Source organism: Protobothrops mucrosquamatus, unplaced genomic scaffold (assembly GCF_001527695.2).
Source record: "Protobothrops mucrosquamatus isolate PMUCROS unplaced genomic scaffold, P.Mucros_1.0 scaffold2223, whole genome shotgun sequence".
In the NCBI taxonomy this organism is placed as follows: Eukaryota; Metazoa; Chordata; class Lepidosauria; order Squamata; family Viperidae; genus Protobothrops; species Protobothrops mucrosquamatus.
The window spans coordinates 1-18995 of NW_015388313.1; the positions used below are offsets into that span (position 1 = coordinate 1).

General features: G+C 32.8%; 1 protein-coding gene and 1 non-coding gene across 2 annotated transcripts; one reads left to right on the forward strand and one right to left on the reverse strand.

Moving 5' to 3' along the window:
- The first annotated feature begins 3005 nt into the window (after window positions 1-3005).
- On the forward strand, window positions 3006-3082 carry LOC114923169. Its single transcript, XR_003810583.1, has one exon. It is a non-coding gene; the product is annotated as a small nucleolar RNA SNORD87 (small nucleolar RNA).
- Window positions 3083-6852: 3770 nt separating this feature from the next.
- Window positions 6853-18545, reverse strand: MCMDC2 (minichromosome maintenance domain containing 2). The gene is made up of 12 exons (XM_029285773.1): window positions 18455-18545; window positions 18229-18359; window positions 18080-18139; window positions 16681-16876; window positions 15318-15440; window positions 14915-15022; window positions 10895-11023; window positions 9714-9951; window positions 9225-9430; window positions 7822-7988; window positions 7261-7437; window positions 6853-7114 (listed from the first exon to the last, which is right to left on the reverse strand). The coding sequence occupies exons 1-12, from the start codon at window positions 18534-18536 to the stop codon at window positions 6968-6970; spliced, it is 1764 nt and encodes a 587-aa protein (XP_029141606.1). The 5' UTR covers window positions 18537-18545; the 3' UTR covers window positions 6853-6967.
- Between the last annotated feature and the right edge of the window lie 450 nt (window positions 18546-18995).

The window sequence follows — 18995 nt, forward strand, 5'->3', positions numbered from 1 at the left end:
TTTTTGAAATTGTTAAAGCTGATACTTCTTTCAGGATTATTGTATAAGATTGCTTTCCAAGCTTTCTGCATGTTGCATTTCTGTGTGTAGTGAATCACTTCCATTGAAAGGTTTACATAATGCATGAAAGGATTATGACTATATCAACACAAACTGCTACACCACTATTGATAGTTCAGAAGCAAAAAGACACTTTTATTATTATTGAAATAGACATTCATTAGGAAACAAGTTGGTGGTAGTTTCTAAGTTGACTGATTTCAAGACAGCCTGTGGCTATCGCTTTCCATCTGCTTAGTGCAGAGAAAGACTATAGAATAGAGCTTCCCTTTTGGAAACTTAAAATAGCTATAATGCTTCTTGTTTCGGTGCAATCCTCTTTTAAAATCATATTTAACTTAGTTCTTCCTAGGAATTTATTTTGTCCAATATTTTTAACCAAGACCTCCTATAACACTATGAAAATGATTATGTACCATCAAGTTGTTTTCAACTCATAGCAACCACATAGATTTTCTCTATGGCAATCTGTCTGTAACAGGTTCTTTCAAGTCTCCCAATGGTGCCTTCATTGCCATTGGAAGACTTATGCACCTTGCTGCTGGTTGTATTCTTCTGCTAAGTCTTCTCGTAATGTATCTGCAGAAGGATAATTTGAGCCTGGTCATTTGTGCCGAGTGAGAACTGTGGGTTGATTTGTTCAATGAAACATCAGATTGTTTTTTGGGTGTCCGCAGTATTCTCAGGAGTCTCTGTCTGCCTGTCTATAATATATAGATAGCCCTCATTTAGGGACCATTCATAGTTCCATTGTAACTTGTTAGGATGGCACTCACATCCTCACATTTATGACCTTTGCAGGTCTGTAAAGCAAAGTAAGTAAGTAGAAAGAAAGATCATAAGTACAGTCACGGTTTTGTTTAGTGACAGCTTTGCTTAATTGTCGCTAAATGAGGACTACCATTACTTGAAGGTTAATGTGTTATGTTTATGTTGAGTTTTCTAATTTTGTAAAAAATTTGGACAGTAGTTCTATTTGCTGGTTTGTTTCAGGCAGAAAAATGACAGGAGTCTGCTATCTTTGTAAATGTAACAAAACATTCCCAATATTACTTTCATTTCCCAAAAACTAAAAATAAAGTGTTTGCTATGCATGAGATATTTATAATGTATTGTAAAGTACAGCAGTTTTATAACCCCTGGAGCAGACAGTAAGTTTCATTTTTGAAGCATGCGGCATACGTATGTGTATATGTAATAGGTATTTTAATGCATCTGTCTTTTAGTTGTGTATAAAATTGCTAATTCCTGGTTCCATTTGTGTATATTTTCTAGAATTGGGTGGCTTTTAATTAAGGTTTTAAAAAAACTGTAGGGAAAATATACTTCGAGTATTGATTATTTTGAGTTATTTCTACCCCGCCAAGCTGTCTGAATAATGATGAATTGTGCAGGTAGTGATCATTAATGCAGTTGATGTCTTCATAAATCAGTAGCATCAGCTAAAATGTCCCACTTCTAATGATTAATTGCTTTGTCAGTGCAGGGATTAGCTAGAGAGTCACCTTGGAGCCATGACCTCTGTCCTCTTCACTCTGTAACAGTAAATTTAAGCCTAGGAATACCATTGTACTGAGACTTTGATTTGATGGTTTTGAAAAATACAGTGTACTTAGCTCTTGGCCTGAACCAAATCTATAGGGAATATGTACTAGTTCAGATAGCTGGAGTCCCAAACAGTGGAAATTGTAATACTTAACTTTATTTTCATTCTTATTAAACAAGAGTAACTATAAGAAGATTGATTCATTAGAATAGTGCAGGAGTAACATAGTTTAACTCTGAATATGACTCTTCCTTTGTAATTTTCTTATGAGTTTTGGAACAGCAATAGCCCAAATCAGTCCATTGTAGAATAAAGGCCTTTTCAGAATTTTATAATTACTTCAACATACTGCAAGTTGTTCTCTATTAATATCTTTCAACTGAGATATTATCATTTGCCAGCATTTCTTTGGGCATTTTGGGTGTTTTAAAGTCGTGTGATATTCAGACGAGGGTTGTTGTTACCCGGTTTTAGTTAGTTCCTTGTACAGTGTAGCCAGCTCATGGCTATTTCAGAGATGCTAGCTGCTTCCTCAAATCCTATATTCCTGTCCACTGGCCAATCCATTTATTTCTTTTTTTGTCATGTTGATATCTTAAACATATTTTGCGCATTTATCATTCTAGGTTTCTCTGTGTAACTATTTTTGCATTTATGAATAAAATATGTGCAATTGTCTTAAAGCTTATGTGCATGGAAAGTAAAATGATCTATTTTATTTCTGTTATAATAATAGTTGATACCATGGGAACAGATTAACTTTGTGTTTTTTAAAAAAATAGTAATGTGCATATAGTTTCCTATTTAATTTCTTATGAAGTGGCAACATAGGAATAGTAAATTTAGAGAGTAATGTTTGTAATGTATTCTTTTCAGAAAAGAAGATTCAAAGTACATTCAAGTACATTCACAGTTTTAGCTATGCTTTGATTTTTTTTAAGGATAGTAAAGAATGAGATCTGCATACCTATATACTGAGCAATTATAAGCACTAAAATACTTTTATTCATAAATATATTTTAGTCATAAATGCAAAATTTTAAAAATCCTAAATGCTTCCATTTTATTACATTAAAAATAGTATTATGCTTACATATTGCCAACTATTTGATTTCCATATTTTTGTTTGTTTGTTTGTTTTGGAGCCATCAGTATGCCTTCCTGGACCCAATATGAAGTGGTGAGTATTGCTGTTACTATATAAAGAGAGCAAGAATTGTGATTTGGATTAATAAATGCATTTGAAAAGTTCAGTACATATTTCTGGAAGATTTAAATTACACGAATGCTTGCTTGTTTTATTTTTTTCCCCTTTGAAATAAACAAATATATTTGCAAATCCGTACTAAAATGGGAAATATTTTGATACATTTTTTATTTATGGGATACATTTTTTATCGCTGGCACAGTGATGATTTTCTTTGCCGTTTACCCATCTGAATATATGATGTGTATTTCCAATTCTGAGATGCCAGTAAAACTTTAATTATACCATGTAAAATATTTGCTTAGAACATTTAGATACTGTATATTAAGATGTCTTTCTAAAGTGATTTAATTGGCATATTTCCTCAAATAATCATGAACAGCATTTGAGAGTTTTATATTTAAAAACTACCGTACTTATTAGTTTGAAATGATTGCAAATGTCACATGAATTTAAGAACTTGGGTAGGGTTTTTTGTAAAAAAATGCAAATCTGATTAAAAGTTAAAATGAGTGAACTATTTAGATGACTAGAGTAATTGCATCTTGAATGCTAAATGATGGTGGCCAAAATGATTGAAAATTTGTATTAAAAATATTTTATTACAACATTGAACTTAAATGTGTTTAATTTTAATTTAAGTTTAATAAAAACACTTGTGGTTAACACTTGATGGTTATCTTTCCTGAAAATTCTAAAGATTTGCAAACTTGAAAATAGTTTTGTCTAATTTGAAAACAAAAATGACCCACTTTTGAAAACAAGTAATGAACCACTTTTATTTAATATATTATCTTAATATAAGAATGCGATTTGCTGCTATTTAATGTGATAAACTGATCTTCCTATTTCTCTGCAGGTTATGACAAGACAAATGGGGAGTGATCATTTTCCAGTATGAAATAAATTTTGAACAAATATTTTAGTTTGATGTTGATGTACTTGTAAAGTATGTTTTTCATCATATTTTTTTCTCAAGATTTCCTGGAAAGAATAACTTTTTTTTCAGTTAGCTTGTTTGAAAACTTTCAGAATTTTTCTTGTTTCTGCATGAAGATTGGGTGAGGAAGGCAGACTTGCCATGATAGATAACATGGTTCTATAAAGACTATTTTCCTACATTTTTGTAAAATCCAATCTGGCAACCATGCTTGACTTGTGTATGTGTATATCTTTGTTTTTAATGTTATTGTAAACCTTAGCACTGAATCAAATCTAAGTCTTTGCTGATGAACTGTCATTTATTTATACCATGTAGGAGAGTGAATATCAGCCTGTATATTTTTGAATCCCATTAAATTTTCATTTCTTGTTTTATATTATAGAATGTGATACTGATTTTTTTGGGTGAAAGTAAAATCCTGTGTGAGGAATTTGAATGCAATTTCATTAACAGAAAACAGAAAATTTGATGAAGCAACTAAAACAAATGTACCTATTTTACTATGCTTGTTACAACATCCAAAATAAGAAAAATCCAATATGGTATAGGAAAAAACTACTATTGTACAACAAGAATAAAATGTTAGCTTTAGCTGAAATGCAAGACTTTAAAAAAAGGCTTATGTTTGAAACGTGACCAGTCATTATAGCATTAATGTATTCCATTATATAACTTGGAAGCGCAACGATAGGCTGGATGAATTAATTTTCCTGAGAATTGGATTCAATATTGTGTATTGCTAAATCTCACTGCTGAGAATATGTGTCACAGGCCCATATGTAGCAATGAACTGTTTCAATTGTTGGTGGTATTCCATCAAGTAAATATCCCTTTGATTCAGGGAGTTCTCAGAATTGAGTTCAAATGGAAAAAGTGCATTAGGAGCCACACAAAATACAGAAGCACCTGTGTAAAGAAAATTAATTTTTAAATTAATTAAAAATTTAAAATCACAAGTTTGTCTAGGAATTTGTTTTTGAGCATAAATTTGCAAAAGCAAATTATAAAATTATTTGAAAAGTTGCTATAGTTAAATATTCTTTCATATATGAAATATAATGCAAAATAAGCCTTTTAGAAATATGTCTTTCTATTAATCTTTAAAATTATCTACATACTCTACCCTAATATCAATCTATGTAATAGATCAATTCAGGCAGCTAATAAGGTCCAAACTATCTGATCTGCTAACTATTGCTTAGAAGAGAGGATACCAGGGAGAGAAGTAGTGACATCCCCTCTTGGGTTGGGATTATCCCCTAGGGAATGTTTTTCATCAGAAAAAAGGTTCCAAATCATGCCTTAAAGAAACATTATTTAAAAAGCTGTAATATGGATTACATAGTACCTGGAAATGGAAATTTATTCTAACCGCTGAATGAAAGTTATCCTAATGCTTGATGATTCAAATTTTTGCATTTGCTCAATTTCCTATGTCATTAATTTGGAAAGTGATTACTTATATAACTATACTTAATAATATGAACATTTATTTACTTTCCACCTCAAGAATAGGAACTCAATAGCTATTCAAATGCTGAAATATTACAGGTTTCATTAAGTTGAACCAGAAAGGTTAATTGTTTAGCAATCTCCCACCCCTAAAAAAAACCCCCACACATAACAAGCAATTTTGAATCAATTATGAAAATTGAAACATGTACTACCAGAAGGTAAATAGTAAAATATCTCCTATTACTTTTCAATAACATTATTTCAGCCTATTGGTAAGAGGAAAGAGAACAGAAATCTCATTAGCATTGCCTGCTATTTGGGATCTTTGGCCTTGTGTGTTCAACTACATGTATGAAGTCTCCTGTTGAGGATCTTGTGTGATCTAATTTGGACTTATGAGCAATTACTTGGCTTAATTTTTTTTACCATATTTTAAAGTAAGAGATGATTCAAATAATAACACTGCAATTAAAACATCTTGTTCGAGTACTTTTGTCCTTAGTCTCAGCTTAGCATGTGCTTTAGACAGCGAAATCCTACAAACAAAAATATAACTTTTAAATGCATTGTACAACATTTCAGATGATTAATTTTCTCATTGAAAATCTTGCTTTTATGATCCTCTTCCAACATGTACCTAAATACATATAGCTATTATTTCATATCTCCCTCCCTCCCTCCATATATATTGGAATATTGTACTGAATATTACCATTGTTAAACAAAAACAATGTTTATAAGCTGATTTCCATATTTAATATGTCTAAAAAAGTGGCCTTTTTTAAGGTAATCTTGATCCTTTTAGGAAATTATGGATAGGAAAAATCCAGGCGTCTACTCTGATCACTAGCAGAACATCTTGCAGTAAAAATTACTCATTTGCTTGGACTTACATACCCAATGGGCAGAATCTAAACAACTACTAGGGAAAAACGGCTAACAATGCTATCTGAGAAGACAGTGACTATGTGGATCCTCAAAAGTGACAGTCTTCCAGAAAAGAGCTATACCCGCTATTGGCTTATATATGTGCTGCCAGGGAAGGAGAGGGAGCTAGGTCCTGGTGGATGTGAATAGCTCATTGCAGAAGGGGAAAATGCCAATATCTCTGAAGAAGGCATTGGTAGTAATTATTATTATGTGATACATTTGATAATTTTGAATTACTGCAATGTATCCTATCGTATGTTTTACTGTAAGCCTCTTAAAACCTGCATGATTAAAGTAGCATAGAAAAATTACTAATACATTAGAATTCAAATTTAGATTATGCTTAAAATCCTTTTTCACTATCTCTTTATATTATTTTACAAAACGTATATAAAAGCTCAGATTTGTATAGTATTAATAAAAATATGTACAGTTGACTCAAGTCAGTCTTATCAAGAAAGCTACTCTTATGAAAAGATCATTCCCATAGTCGATATCACATAAAGGTACGTAGGTATATATGGAAGCAGAAGATTTAGCTTAGCACTCAGTTACAAGTAATCCTCAACTTACAGCAGTTCATTTAGTGGAAAAAGTGATTTATGACCATTTTTGACAACCTTTGTAGCAGCCCCATGATCATATGATCAAAATTCAGATGCTTGGCAATTAGTTCATACTTATGACCGTTGCTGTGTCCCAGAGTTATGGGATCACCTTTTGCAACTTTCTGACAAGCAAAGTCAGTAGGGAAATTCACTTAACAACAACTATGTTACTAACCTACCAACTGCAGTGATTCAGTATTTACTTTGCAGGTGTCAACTTACAAGATTTTTAGTGAAGTTGCTGAGAGATTAGGTCCATTCATGAGTTGTGATCTGACTCTTCGACTTGCTAGATAGTAGCCATGAATTAATCTTTCTGCTTCTGGACATAATTCTACATGCAAATTCTTTGAAAAAGCAAGAAACTGAAATGACAGTATAAATTATAATACTTAATGAAAAAGCACCCATATATTTAATGTATATTTAATAATTAAAGTATTAATATTTTAATAAAATGTTTTAATTAAAAAGTTGTTTCTCTTTAGTTATAATTTCTAAAACTACTTACTTCCTCATAATCTTGGGTTTGAAATTGTTGGGCGATAGAATAAATCTCTTCTGAATTAATAGATTTTTTTAAAATGAAATTCGTAACAGGAAATGGAGAATGACAACATGATGCTTCATTGCAGTATATCAACAGTCCAAATGCATCTATAAGAGTAGCTGAAATCAAGCTTAAGTCCTAATTTTAAAAAGTAATTTAGAATAGAATTTTAACATTTTAAAAATATTTAAAAATAAAGATTCTAAAAATGCAAGGCTCAAATGTTTTTTAAAAAAGGTTGGGAAGGGAGCATTCAGAATAACACTTGGTGCACTTATATTTCCTATGGCAGTAATTTCTTGGATACTATTTATGCTGTTATACTATGAATTTTATCTAATTTGTTTATAGTATTTGCATGATACCAAGTGTTACAGAATGATGAAAATATTTATTGACTGGGAAAATTAACATGTTTTAGAAAATTACTGCTAAATTGGTATTTTCTCTACAGCGCCTTTCTGAAAGATATTACTGTTCCTAATCAATATTGTGCAGTTACTGTTCTAAGTATAGACTCACCAACTGACCAATTACAGTATTATCCAGTTGTATATGCTTTTTTGAAGATGAATCCACATCAATAAATGACCAGAAACTTGTTTGAATTGGAAAAATAACTTGCTGATCAGTAGTTTCTCCATATTTCTTTCCTGGAATGAATTTAGTAATTGTCCTGCTCTCTAGTGCTAATTAAAACAGCGAGAAGAAAAATGCTACTTAAAATATGGTGGTTTATATAATTTACTTTACCATATGTATTAAATCATTGCTTTTAAAGGAACTTGGATATGAATTGCATATTTTCCAATTATAGAAATGCTCTTTCTATAATGCTCCTCTCTTTCAAAAGTATAACCCAAAAGGTTTATATGGATTGGATCCAGACTGTCTCTTGATGAATAGAAGAATTCATTCTATTTACTAAACAAACCAACATTGAATAGAGGGCTTCTGTTGAAGAAAGTCGGTATTTTGCATTCTATTTCAGATAATTCAGCAGACATTTAAGGGATTATTTTGGTAGTGAAAATAGCAATCTCTACAAGTGAAAATCATCTTAAACTGGTCTGCTGGAACTGCCAGAATCTAGAGAAAACAAGATTAGTTTAAACTTCCTTTTGAACTACTATATATGTAGTTTTATTTGTATATTTATGTATCAGACCATGGAGCTTGCCATTTTTCTGTGACCTTCACCAATGTATTTCATTATGGTTAACAGTATTTTGCAATACTATTAAATTAGGATATAGCACAATAAAAAAATCACAATACGCACATATTCTTCATGCAATAAATCTCAAGGTCAATTCTTGGTTTTAAAATAAAAACAAATAAATAATATGAAAGAACTCTGCCTCATACCCTGAAGACCTTGTCAGCCAGACATGCAGTAGCAATTTTAGGTGCTATGGTGATCCAACATGAAAACCTAGTCACAGTCTCCAGTTGTCTGAGATCTCACAAAAATCACTAAATCGTGAGATTTCAGTGATTTGAGTTTGAGATATTCTGCATGTTTTATATGGGCCATTACCAGTATTGTTTCCAGGATATACAGACATCCGAGTATCTGAAGATATCAGGTACCAGACTGAAAAATTGGTATAAAGCAGATTACTATATTTTTAAGAGTGCTCCAGGAAGGCATTCTTAGGTCTATGAAGACTTATGTATATATCCATTCTTGAAACTGTCAACCAGAATATAATGAAATGAACATACAGCATCATATTCCTAAGGAAATTTTACATACAGCTTTGTAATAGAAAATTATTGATTGCACAGCATTAAAATTGACTGGTATGGAAATATCTCTGGTGATAAAAAATAATTTATCTGGGATTTCAAAGCTGTAAGGCAATCTAGCAGAAATATTTAAAGTTATCCTTGGTCTTACAAATACTTGCTAACTGCCGTACCTGCTTGTAGTTGTTCAAGTTTCTCTTTCTTATATGAAGTCAGCTCTCCAATGAAGCATATTCCATTTTTAGCCATTAAAGCACTACCAGCCTGAATAATAGCAGTTCCGGTCCCATGTTTATCTTTTGATACAGTTGGAAAAACTTCACTGGATGAAAAGTGCCGAATCCCTCGGGGCACAAGACATATACTATAATTCATAATTCTAGATGATTGAGGAAAATAGATAATTCACTAATGAATTTGCAGTATTTTAGGTAAATAAATTTAAAGATATATTTCACCATGGCATTGAATTTCAGTTGAATAAATATGCAGAAAAAGGGGTTATATGTGTAATTCAGATTATTGCAACATCAGTTATTGATGATACAATAAAAACAGCATAGGTTGCTAAATTAAACTTCAAGTGTGTGTGTGTGCGTGCTTTCCTACTGGGGAAAGCTAATAACAACAACAACCTCTCCATTAAGAGAAAGAATAATTACCTCTCCAGTATAAGAGAATCATTTGTTATTACCAGAAGATCTAAGTAGTCTGCTGTTTTGTCATCTCCATCAATAGTTTGTACTAAGCTCAACAATATAGCCAATTTCAGAGTATTATAAATGCCCGATGGAAGAACTTTTGAAGCAAAGCTTTCAGCCAGAAGCGCTGTAAATTTCCAACATGAATTTGAAGTCAAAGAAAGCAGGTACTTAAATTTTTCACTGATACAAGAAGGCCCTGATGCAAAAACAAAAACAAGATATATACTTTAACATCTACAAGGATGAAATTCGGAGGTTGGTAAAGGTAGATATAAGTGAAAGTGCTGATACCAGCAGAACAAAACTCTGGATTCAATTCATTGTACATACATCAGGAAATAATATAAACAAATAGTACTAAAGGAAAATCAGGTTCCAAAATTCTAGTTCAAAAGGGAGATAAATTCTTGAACTCTAGTAAGAAAACGAGTGGATCTGAAAGAAAAAAAAGCAGAAAAAAGATTTAGGCATAATTGCCTATTTGTTTTTGAAGATAATATTAGGAATAGGGATACTTGGTTCTGAAACTAAAGTTCATGTTAACAATACCTCTTCCAGTCCAAAACAAGAAACCAATATTAATGTTATTTAGTCATAATTTTTTATTCTTTCCAATCCATGTGCCATGAAATCAATGTCAACTTTTAGCTGACCCAGAGGAGAATTATTACTAAAGAGATGAAAAGAATTCTAGAAGCCATGCTCTGCATGCTTTCTCTACCTTGTTATTCTTTCTCAGGAACTTTTGGCTCCTGAGCTCACCAGGGATTACTCTCCCTGCCTCTCTTATAGAGATTGAATGTCCTGAAAATGAAAATAAATTTTCACAACAAATCTATTAAATAAAGCAGTAATTCTCAAACCTTTTGATCTTAGTGCCTGTCTTAAAAATAGACCCCAAAAAGGTGGGTTATATCTATCAGTATTTACTGTATTAGAAATTAAAACAAGACATTTTAAAATATTTATATATTTGTCTTATGTTCCCCCCGAAAGGGACTCAGGGACTCTCAGAAGTTCCTAGATCACATTTTGAGAAATGCTGAAGTAGAAAAAGATTGGGATGAAAAGAAAGAGACAATTGCATTTCAGTCACCTATTATATTTTATTGTCTGCTTTCACTGGCCTTTTTTCCTACCTGTAAAATTAGAAGGATATATGTTGTTAGCTTCAAGACAAATTGTGGCTTGTAAGCAGCTTTGCATATAGACTGGAATTCCTATAACTTTATATTGATTTCCCATTTTCATTTTATTGGCTAATTCATCTGGGAAAAATACAAATAAGCAGGTGACGATTTTCTATTGGGCAGAATAATTCTAGGGATTCATACTCATATCCCTCCAACAATGTAAAGATATCTTAAGAATCATTTTTAAAATAAATATTTTATTTCCAAAGTTAAAATATAAATTCAACAGGAAAAAAGAAACAACAATCAAAGCAAAAATTAAGACAAAAAAGTGCAAAAAAAGCAATATACACTTATACGGTATTGTCTCTTTTAGTTGAATACTGATAGATATATTTCAACAATGGTAGTACAAATATAGTACAAAGAAGATATGCTTAAGATACAGAAGGATCTTGACAGACTTGAACATTGGGAGCTATCTAATAAAATTAAATTCAATGGTGAAAAAAGTAAGGTTCTACATTTAGGCAAAAAAACCCAAATGCACAGGTATAGTATAAATGGTACCTTGCTCAGTAGTAGTAACTGAGAGGATCTTGGAGTCCTAGTGGACAATCACTTAAATATGAGCCAGCAGTGTGCTGCAGCTGCCAAAAAGGCCAACACAGTGCTAGGCTGCATTAACAGAGAGATTGAATCAAGATCACGTGAAGTGTTAATACCACTTTACAATGGCTTGGTAAGGCCACACTTGGAATACTGCATCCAGTTTTAGTCACCACGATGTAAAAAAAATGTTGAGACTCTAGAAAGAGTACAGAGAAGAGCAACAAAGATGATTAGGGGACTGGAGGCTAAAGCATAAGGAACATTTGCTGGAATTGGGTATGTCTAGTTTAATGAAGAGAAGGACGAGCGGGGACATGATGGCAGTGTTCCAATATTTCAGGGGTTGTCACAAAGAAGAGGGAGTCAAGCTATTCTTCAAAGCACCTGACAACAAGAGAAGAAGCAATGGAGGGAAACTAACCAAAGAGAGAAGCAACCTAGAACTAAGGAGAAATTTCCTGACAGTTAGAACAATTAACCAGTGGAACAACCTGCCTCCAGAAGCTGTGAATGCTCCAACACTGGAAGTTTTTAAAAAGAGACTGGACAGCCATTTGTCTGAAATGGTATAGGGTTTCCTGCCTGAGCAGCGGGTTGGACTAGATGACCTCCAAGGTCCCTTCCAACTTTATTTATTATTCTTATTATATTACAAATCTACAGTGTCTTGATGATGAGGCTGGCAATGATGAAGCTGGCAAGTACTTTTTGACCATTTTTTGAACACTCATCCTTCCCATTGGTCATTAGGTAGTCACCTATATAGCCATTTTGGCTTGAATAATGAGACACTAAATGTGACTTTCATGATTCTTTTTGTTTTGAATAGGAATATTGATCTTTTGGAATATTAACAATTATTGTAATATTGGTAACATCTAAGTTTTTAAAAATAGGACTGTCCATCTTCCGGCCTCTCACTGAGCCTAGACCTCTACATTCAGGTTGGCTTGTGCTACAGAATTCCTATAACTTGTGCATAATAGTCCTAATCAACTGGACTTTAATGTTTGCCCTAGGACAGAGCGTAGGCAACCTTGGCTCTTTTATGACTCGTGGACTTCAGCTCCCAGAATTCCTGAGCCAGCATAGCCAGCATAGCCAAGGTTGCCTACCCCTACCCTAGGACAACTGATCTCCCATAGCTGATTTCTTCCATTGTTCTATAATCCTAAGGCAACTCTCGCACCTTTCCAACTGACAGATTCAGTTTGTGTGTGATTTAAACACAACATTGTTGGCTCCCAGCAGATAGTCCTATTCCCCCACCCTCAGAAAAATCTGGGTTACAGGTGTATTAGGCAGAAGGTAATTGTCCAGTTTCTCTTGTACCACAAAAGAATGCCTATATCAGTGATGGCAAACCTATGGCACGGGTGCCAGAGGCGGCACTCAGAGCCCTCTCTGTGGGCACACACGCCGTCGCCCCAGTCCTGGGCCTTCAGCTGGGTTTTATAAAACCTTTTCGCTTTAGGCCTCCGCCACCGTGTGCAAAAAAAAAAGGTTCAATCAATTAGTCAATTTCAACTTCCCGCGGGAAAAAAAGATCTTGCAAAGTTGGAATTGATTGATTGAACTTTTTAGTTCAACTTTTTAGTTGGGTGGGCGTGGCTGTTACCATCGCAGCCATGCCCACCCAATGGGCCACACCCACCTAATGGCCACACCCACACAATGGGCCACACCCACACAACTGGCCACACCCACACAATGGGCCACACCCGCCCGGCACCCGTTGATGCATAAGTGGGTTTTGGGTTGCAGTTTGGGCACTCGGTCTCTAAAAGGTTCGCCATCACTGGCCTATATGTTGTTAGTCTCCCAGCCCTGCTCTGTTACATGTTACAAAAAGTAATTGGTGACCAGGATGGAAAAGAAAGCCCAAGAGTACATCAGTTGCTATCCTGAGATTTTTCTGCATGAACTCTGCGAGCAGAACACCATATTTTGGTATCACTGCTAAAGCACAGTAAAATTCAGTTGAGGGACAGTACAATTTATGTTAACTTTTCTTCCAATTCAACAGCAGAAGTAATACACAATAACAGCCATGAGGAAGTACACTAAGTCAGGATACTTGAGATTCATGGCTCAATATTTACCACTTTCTAAACTTGGGGGCTTGTGCAAGCTAGGATGGAGAGGAGAAGAAGGTTTTTGGTAAAGCTTTTAGTCTTGAGATTAATAGAAGACATTCTTAAAACAGGTCTAAACAGATGTGATTTAAACACAAATTGTGCCAAGAAAATTAAATTTGTTTCCATAGGTTAACATTTTCAGCTTTGTGCCACATATACTTTTACAATGGTGACGTGGACAGTTTAGTGTGCATACAAATATGAATCAACTTTTTTCATATTATTCTTTTAAAAATATTTTTGAACAAGCTGCTTTTTAAATAACACAATCACTGATCAGGAATTACAGATTTTGTTTGTTTTATTTAGCTAAGGGAAGATTGTGTAATTAAATATATAAATAGGGAATTAAATTCTGTTAAGAAAAAATATGCAATTGGATCGTGAAAACAAGAAATGGCAAAGAAAAACAGCTAACTTAAGAAAGAATATTAAAATGTTAATTACCATAGAGCAATTTTGTCATAAGAAATGAAAAAGAGAAGTCAAATCCCAGCAAGACAAGATACTGCTGCAGTAGTTAAAGTAGCTGTCTTTATTTAATTGAAGTCTTGTATTTTATTTTTATTACTTCCTCTTCATTAATGTCTTATACAAAAATTGAATCTAAAATAATCACGTCATAACGTTTATATTTTATTTCCAAGACAAATACACTAAGAAAATAGAATGTTTTTCCTCCTTCTAATCAAATCCTTGTTGAATATTTTCAAAAGTAAAACATATAATTATGCCTCACCTTTCATTCATATAATAATTTTAAAGTATATAATTATAATTGATACAAGAAGTATTTTTCCTAGGAATTTAACAAATAACATAGTTGAAACCAAATGTTTAAAATTTTTTGCAGGGTTTAAATTCAGATTTCTGACCTGTAAATTGCACCCTATCATGCAAATGTGAAGAATTCTGGAAAACAGTAAGGATAGTCTAAATGTATTTTCTGAAAGGAAATTATGCTGAAATGCTATAGTCTTTCCATCATAACAGCAGAATTTCATAGGGATATTTCAGTTCATCCAAGGAAGGAGTTGGTGACTGGGTGGGAAGTGGGAAACATTTAGGAGCATAGGTATAGCACAGATGGATAAAAAAAAGAGGATTATCTTTGAGTCTTTGGACTGGATGCATTATAAATGGATATGCTTGTAAAATATTTGGAAATATAATGTTTCTGTTATGTATATATGTATCTTCTACTGGTTATTTTGGAAGGCTTTGCCCTGAAAAACAATGCAAATGCTTAAAGCCAAAAAAGAAACATATGTCTTACCTCTTAGAAGCACTGTAAATGATTGAAATCTGAAATGTGTTTTATTTCCGGAAAATCCCTGTAATACACTAACTGCTTTAGAGTCAATCATTTCAACCACTTGTTTATCTTAAAAAGGGAAAAAACATATAACACACAATACAACCTTTTGTTTCAGATAAATCTATTTGCTGAATTGGGCCTAAACAAAGTTTAATCAATGATTTATTTTTAAAAAAATTCCACTTGTATCTATCTTACTGATGTACACACACTTTGCCATTCATGTACTTTTCTAAACCTAGTTCACATCTGTGTGCCCTCCTTTTTCTCTATGGTTGTCCAGTAGCTGTTCCCCTTATATAGCATGGATCCCTTTAAATTGTACCATGTTGAATTAATAGCAGAGCTATTTAATTTTTACCACCAAGTACTCGATATTTCTTGTCTTCTTTCAGTGGTGACATACATAAGCTGCATGCAAAATCATTTCTTAGTGTTGCAGATTCTGTAGCTCCGGCAGTATGTACTCTTATATACTGAAACCCTAGAATCATACAAAAGGGTTTTCTAAAAATTCAGAAGAAGCTAATAGTTTTCATTGTTTTTTATCAGAAAACTGCTCAAAATCTATGCACTTTAACAGGATATTTCCATACCATGCTAAAAACATAACATCCCTTTTATATCCCTTATAACCCCAGCCAGATGTTTCTCTATTACAATATCTTTATATAGTTGCCTCTGTTGGCTACAATGTGTGTTTTATGCTCCACCAAAGTTAAATTAGTAGAAACAGCAAGCACTTTATCATTTTTGAACTTTATATGTGGAATTCACTGCTGATGATTCTGAATACACCTAACCCAGTATAATGAATTATATATTGTGAGTCATATACTAAATGATATGCTCAATACAATTGACAGAGGAATCAATCTGTGACATTCTAGACATTGCTTTTCTATAATTACCAGCATCCCTAGGAAGCATGGCCAAAGGTGCAGTATCCTGGGAAGGGTAGTTCAACAACACCTGAATGCCATTAGGGTGCCTATTTTGCCCAAAGTTTCACTGAGAGACATATATGGATAAATGCACATGCAAGAAATGCAAATAATTGAGATACCCAATTACTTTCATTGCCAAAACTATATTGGAATTTCTATCCCATTCCTTGTCATTCCCTTCCCAGTCATTCAGAAATTATTTATAAATGTGTATATACCTTTGGTTATTGTAAGCCAAAAGGTGCTTGATCCACATGAGAAATTAAGACAACATAAATTGACAACAGGCACTGCTCCAGCTCTTTAATCCAATTGAAATTAGGAAGCACTTTTTCAACTTTCAAAAATAAGTTTGTTTCAGAGGAGAGTTGTAACTACACAGTTATTCATTGAACCCTACATTGTGGGTAGATCCAGTAGAAATACAGGCAAGTTTTGATGTCACACGTAAATATTTCTCCCCAAACACATCTAGCTTTTAAAAACATCTTGGTTCTGATTGTTTGATATAAGAAATCATGCTGAACTTGTTAAAATTTGTAGTTCAACTGATTTAGAATCTACTGTATTTTAAAAAAGGAGTTTTGTATTAGGATGAATATTGAAGAAAATAATTCTTTCTGCTTCCTCCTGCTTTCTATTATTTGCTATAGGAAAATAATCTTGACTAACATATGAATCCACATGGGAAATGAAATATAGTATCTAAAACAAAGTTACAGACTTTAAAGTTGGGCTTAAAAATGAAAGAATTTGAGTTCAAGCTTACTAGTATACCTTCAGAAAACTGACATGTCTCTTCAGAACAAACAAATCTTGCTCCCTGTGTGTACTTTGTTATGATACTCATTGCAACCACTATTCCCTCTGCCACATAAAACCTCTGAGTAGTATAATCAAATGGAAATTTGCAAAGACTGAGAATGTAACAGGGCAAGGAAGGTAAATGTGTTAGTTTCAGAATTATGTTCATCTAGAAGAGAATAAAAAAATGATTGAGCTGATTACAAATAGGACAGACATTTAAATATTGTCATTATTAAACATTTATAATAATATTATTATAATATAAATAAGTTCCAGGAAGAAAGCAGGGGTAAGTAATGCCTCTTGAATGAAAAGACATATTTAGGTTGTGTGGCTTGCCAAGACTAATTGATTAAAACATGGATGTGGCCAAATTGACATCAAAACAGGGAAAAAATAACTGCACTACTCCCAGCCATGGCCAATTAGACATTCCCAAGAAGTATAGAAAAGTGGCATGAATATCTGAACAGATGAGGCTGTACAGTATAAAGTCTGTTTCCCCCAAAATTGATCAGGCACAGGCACAGAAAGATTACACCCACATACCCACATAACAGAGACATTTAACAGGGCATTTGCAAATAGGAAAAAGGGTATCTTTTAAAATATTAACTGATCAAACCACTCTATTTCCAAATTTTAACTGAATATAAAGTTCACCCACAAGCCTAAAAGTCAAACTATCTTGTATATTTTTATATGTCAATATTTTTAATGCAAGGACAATTTTTTACAGTAAAACAAGATAAATCCTGTATCATCTACCGCAGTAATCTAATTAACTATTTCAGTTGACTTACATTATATAAATAAAGGTTCTTTAAAATGTAGATTATTTGTAGAAACATTAAAGCCTTCTACAGATCAGTTTAGTTCCACATCTTTTTTTGATAATTTTATTTCTGAGATATAAACAAATATGCCTGCAGTCAAAATAACCAGTTACATACAGTGTTGATCTTAGACTGGGAACAAATCTGTGATTGATGATGATGATGCATAAAAAGCTAGTTTTGCTATTGTTAAAAGTTACTACACAACAAGAATTGTCTGTGTGAATGAGAATTTGTAGGCATGTGGATGAATGGTCTGTTTTTTTTCTATTTATCTAATATTACCATAAATAAGTTTATAATAAATGCATTTTGCCTTAAGAATTATATTTCAAAAAAATATTAAACCAAAGATAGAATAGAATAGAATAGAATTGTTTATTGGCCAAATATGGTTGGACACAAGAGGGTAGAAAGCTATATAATTGAAACAGCAACAAATCTTTTTTTGTCATATGCTAGCATAATGTAATTAAAATACAAATTGTCACTATTTTAGAAAAAATAGGACTGAAATAATGGTGAAAACTCACCTGAGCTTCAGTCTCTAATTGTTGAATTAATGACAATGTTTTAACTGCAGTAAAACATACCTGTAATTCAAAACTCAGTTTAATTTATGAGAAAATTATGGTTCAGAATACTCATAGAATATCTGATCAAAATGTAAAAGATTCCTTACTGACTGAAAAATCTGAGTACCCTTCACAGGTTGATGCAAAATATAATTTCCAAGAGTAGCATCCAACTCAATAATATCAGATGGGTTTATCAAAATAAGAAACCGGAAAACAGCGCAACCTTGGCTAGATTCTGTAAGGCCAGATATAAATAAATGTTAAAATTTGCCTATTTACTGTTTTAAGCTAAGTAATTCTGATTGCTTAATAATAATTTTAGGCAAATACCATTACCATATGATTTGCAGTCATTAACAAATTTCTGAAGACCACCACTCCTGTCAAGATAAATTAAAGCAGCTTCTTTCATTTTCAGAAGATCCAACTTCATTTGCTCTAATCTTGTTTCTCTACCCAATCCTTAGATTACAAGTGTATGTTGCTGTGAAGAATCAAAAATTAAATGTGCAATAAAAAGGAAATTAGCAAACTGTATTAGAATAATAAAACACCACATCTTGCTATAAGCTCTTGCTTAAGCTCTAAAGAAAATTGGAGTACTGAACAGCTAAATATCATATATATTTTCAATACAGTTACCGGTATATAATAATGGAAATGAAACCACCTTTACTCCTTATGAAGTTTCTAATAAAACTAAAATAAATAATGTAATTCACTTAACCACAGCATAAAAGATCATAAAATTGTGACTGACTTAATGGCTTTGTTTAGCAATGGATGGTCCGGTCCCAATTATGATCATACAATGATGACTACCTATAATACTGACATTATTGTAACATCAGGAACTAGCTATTATTTTTAC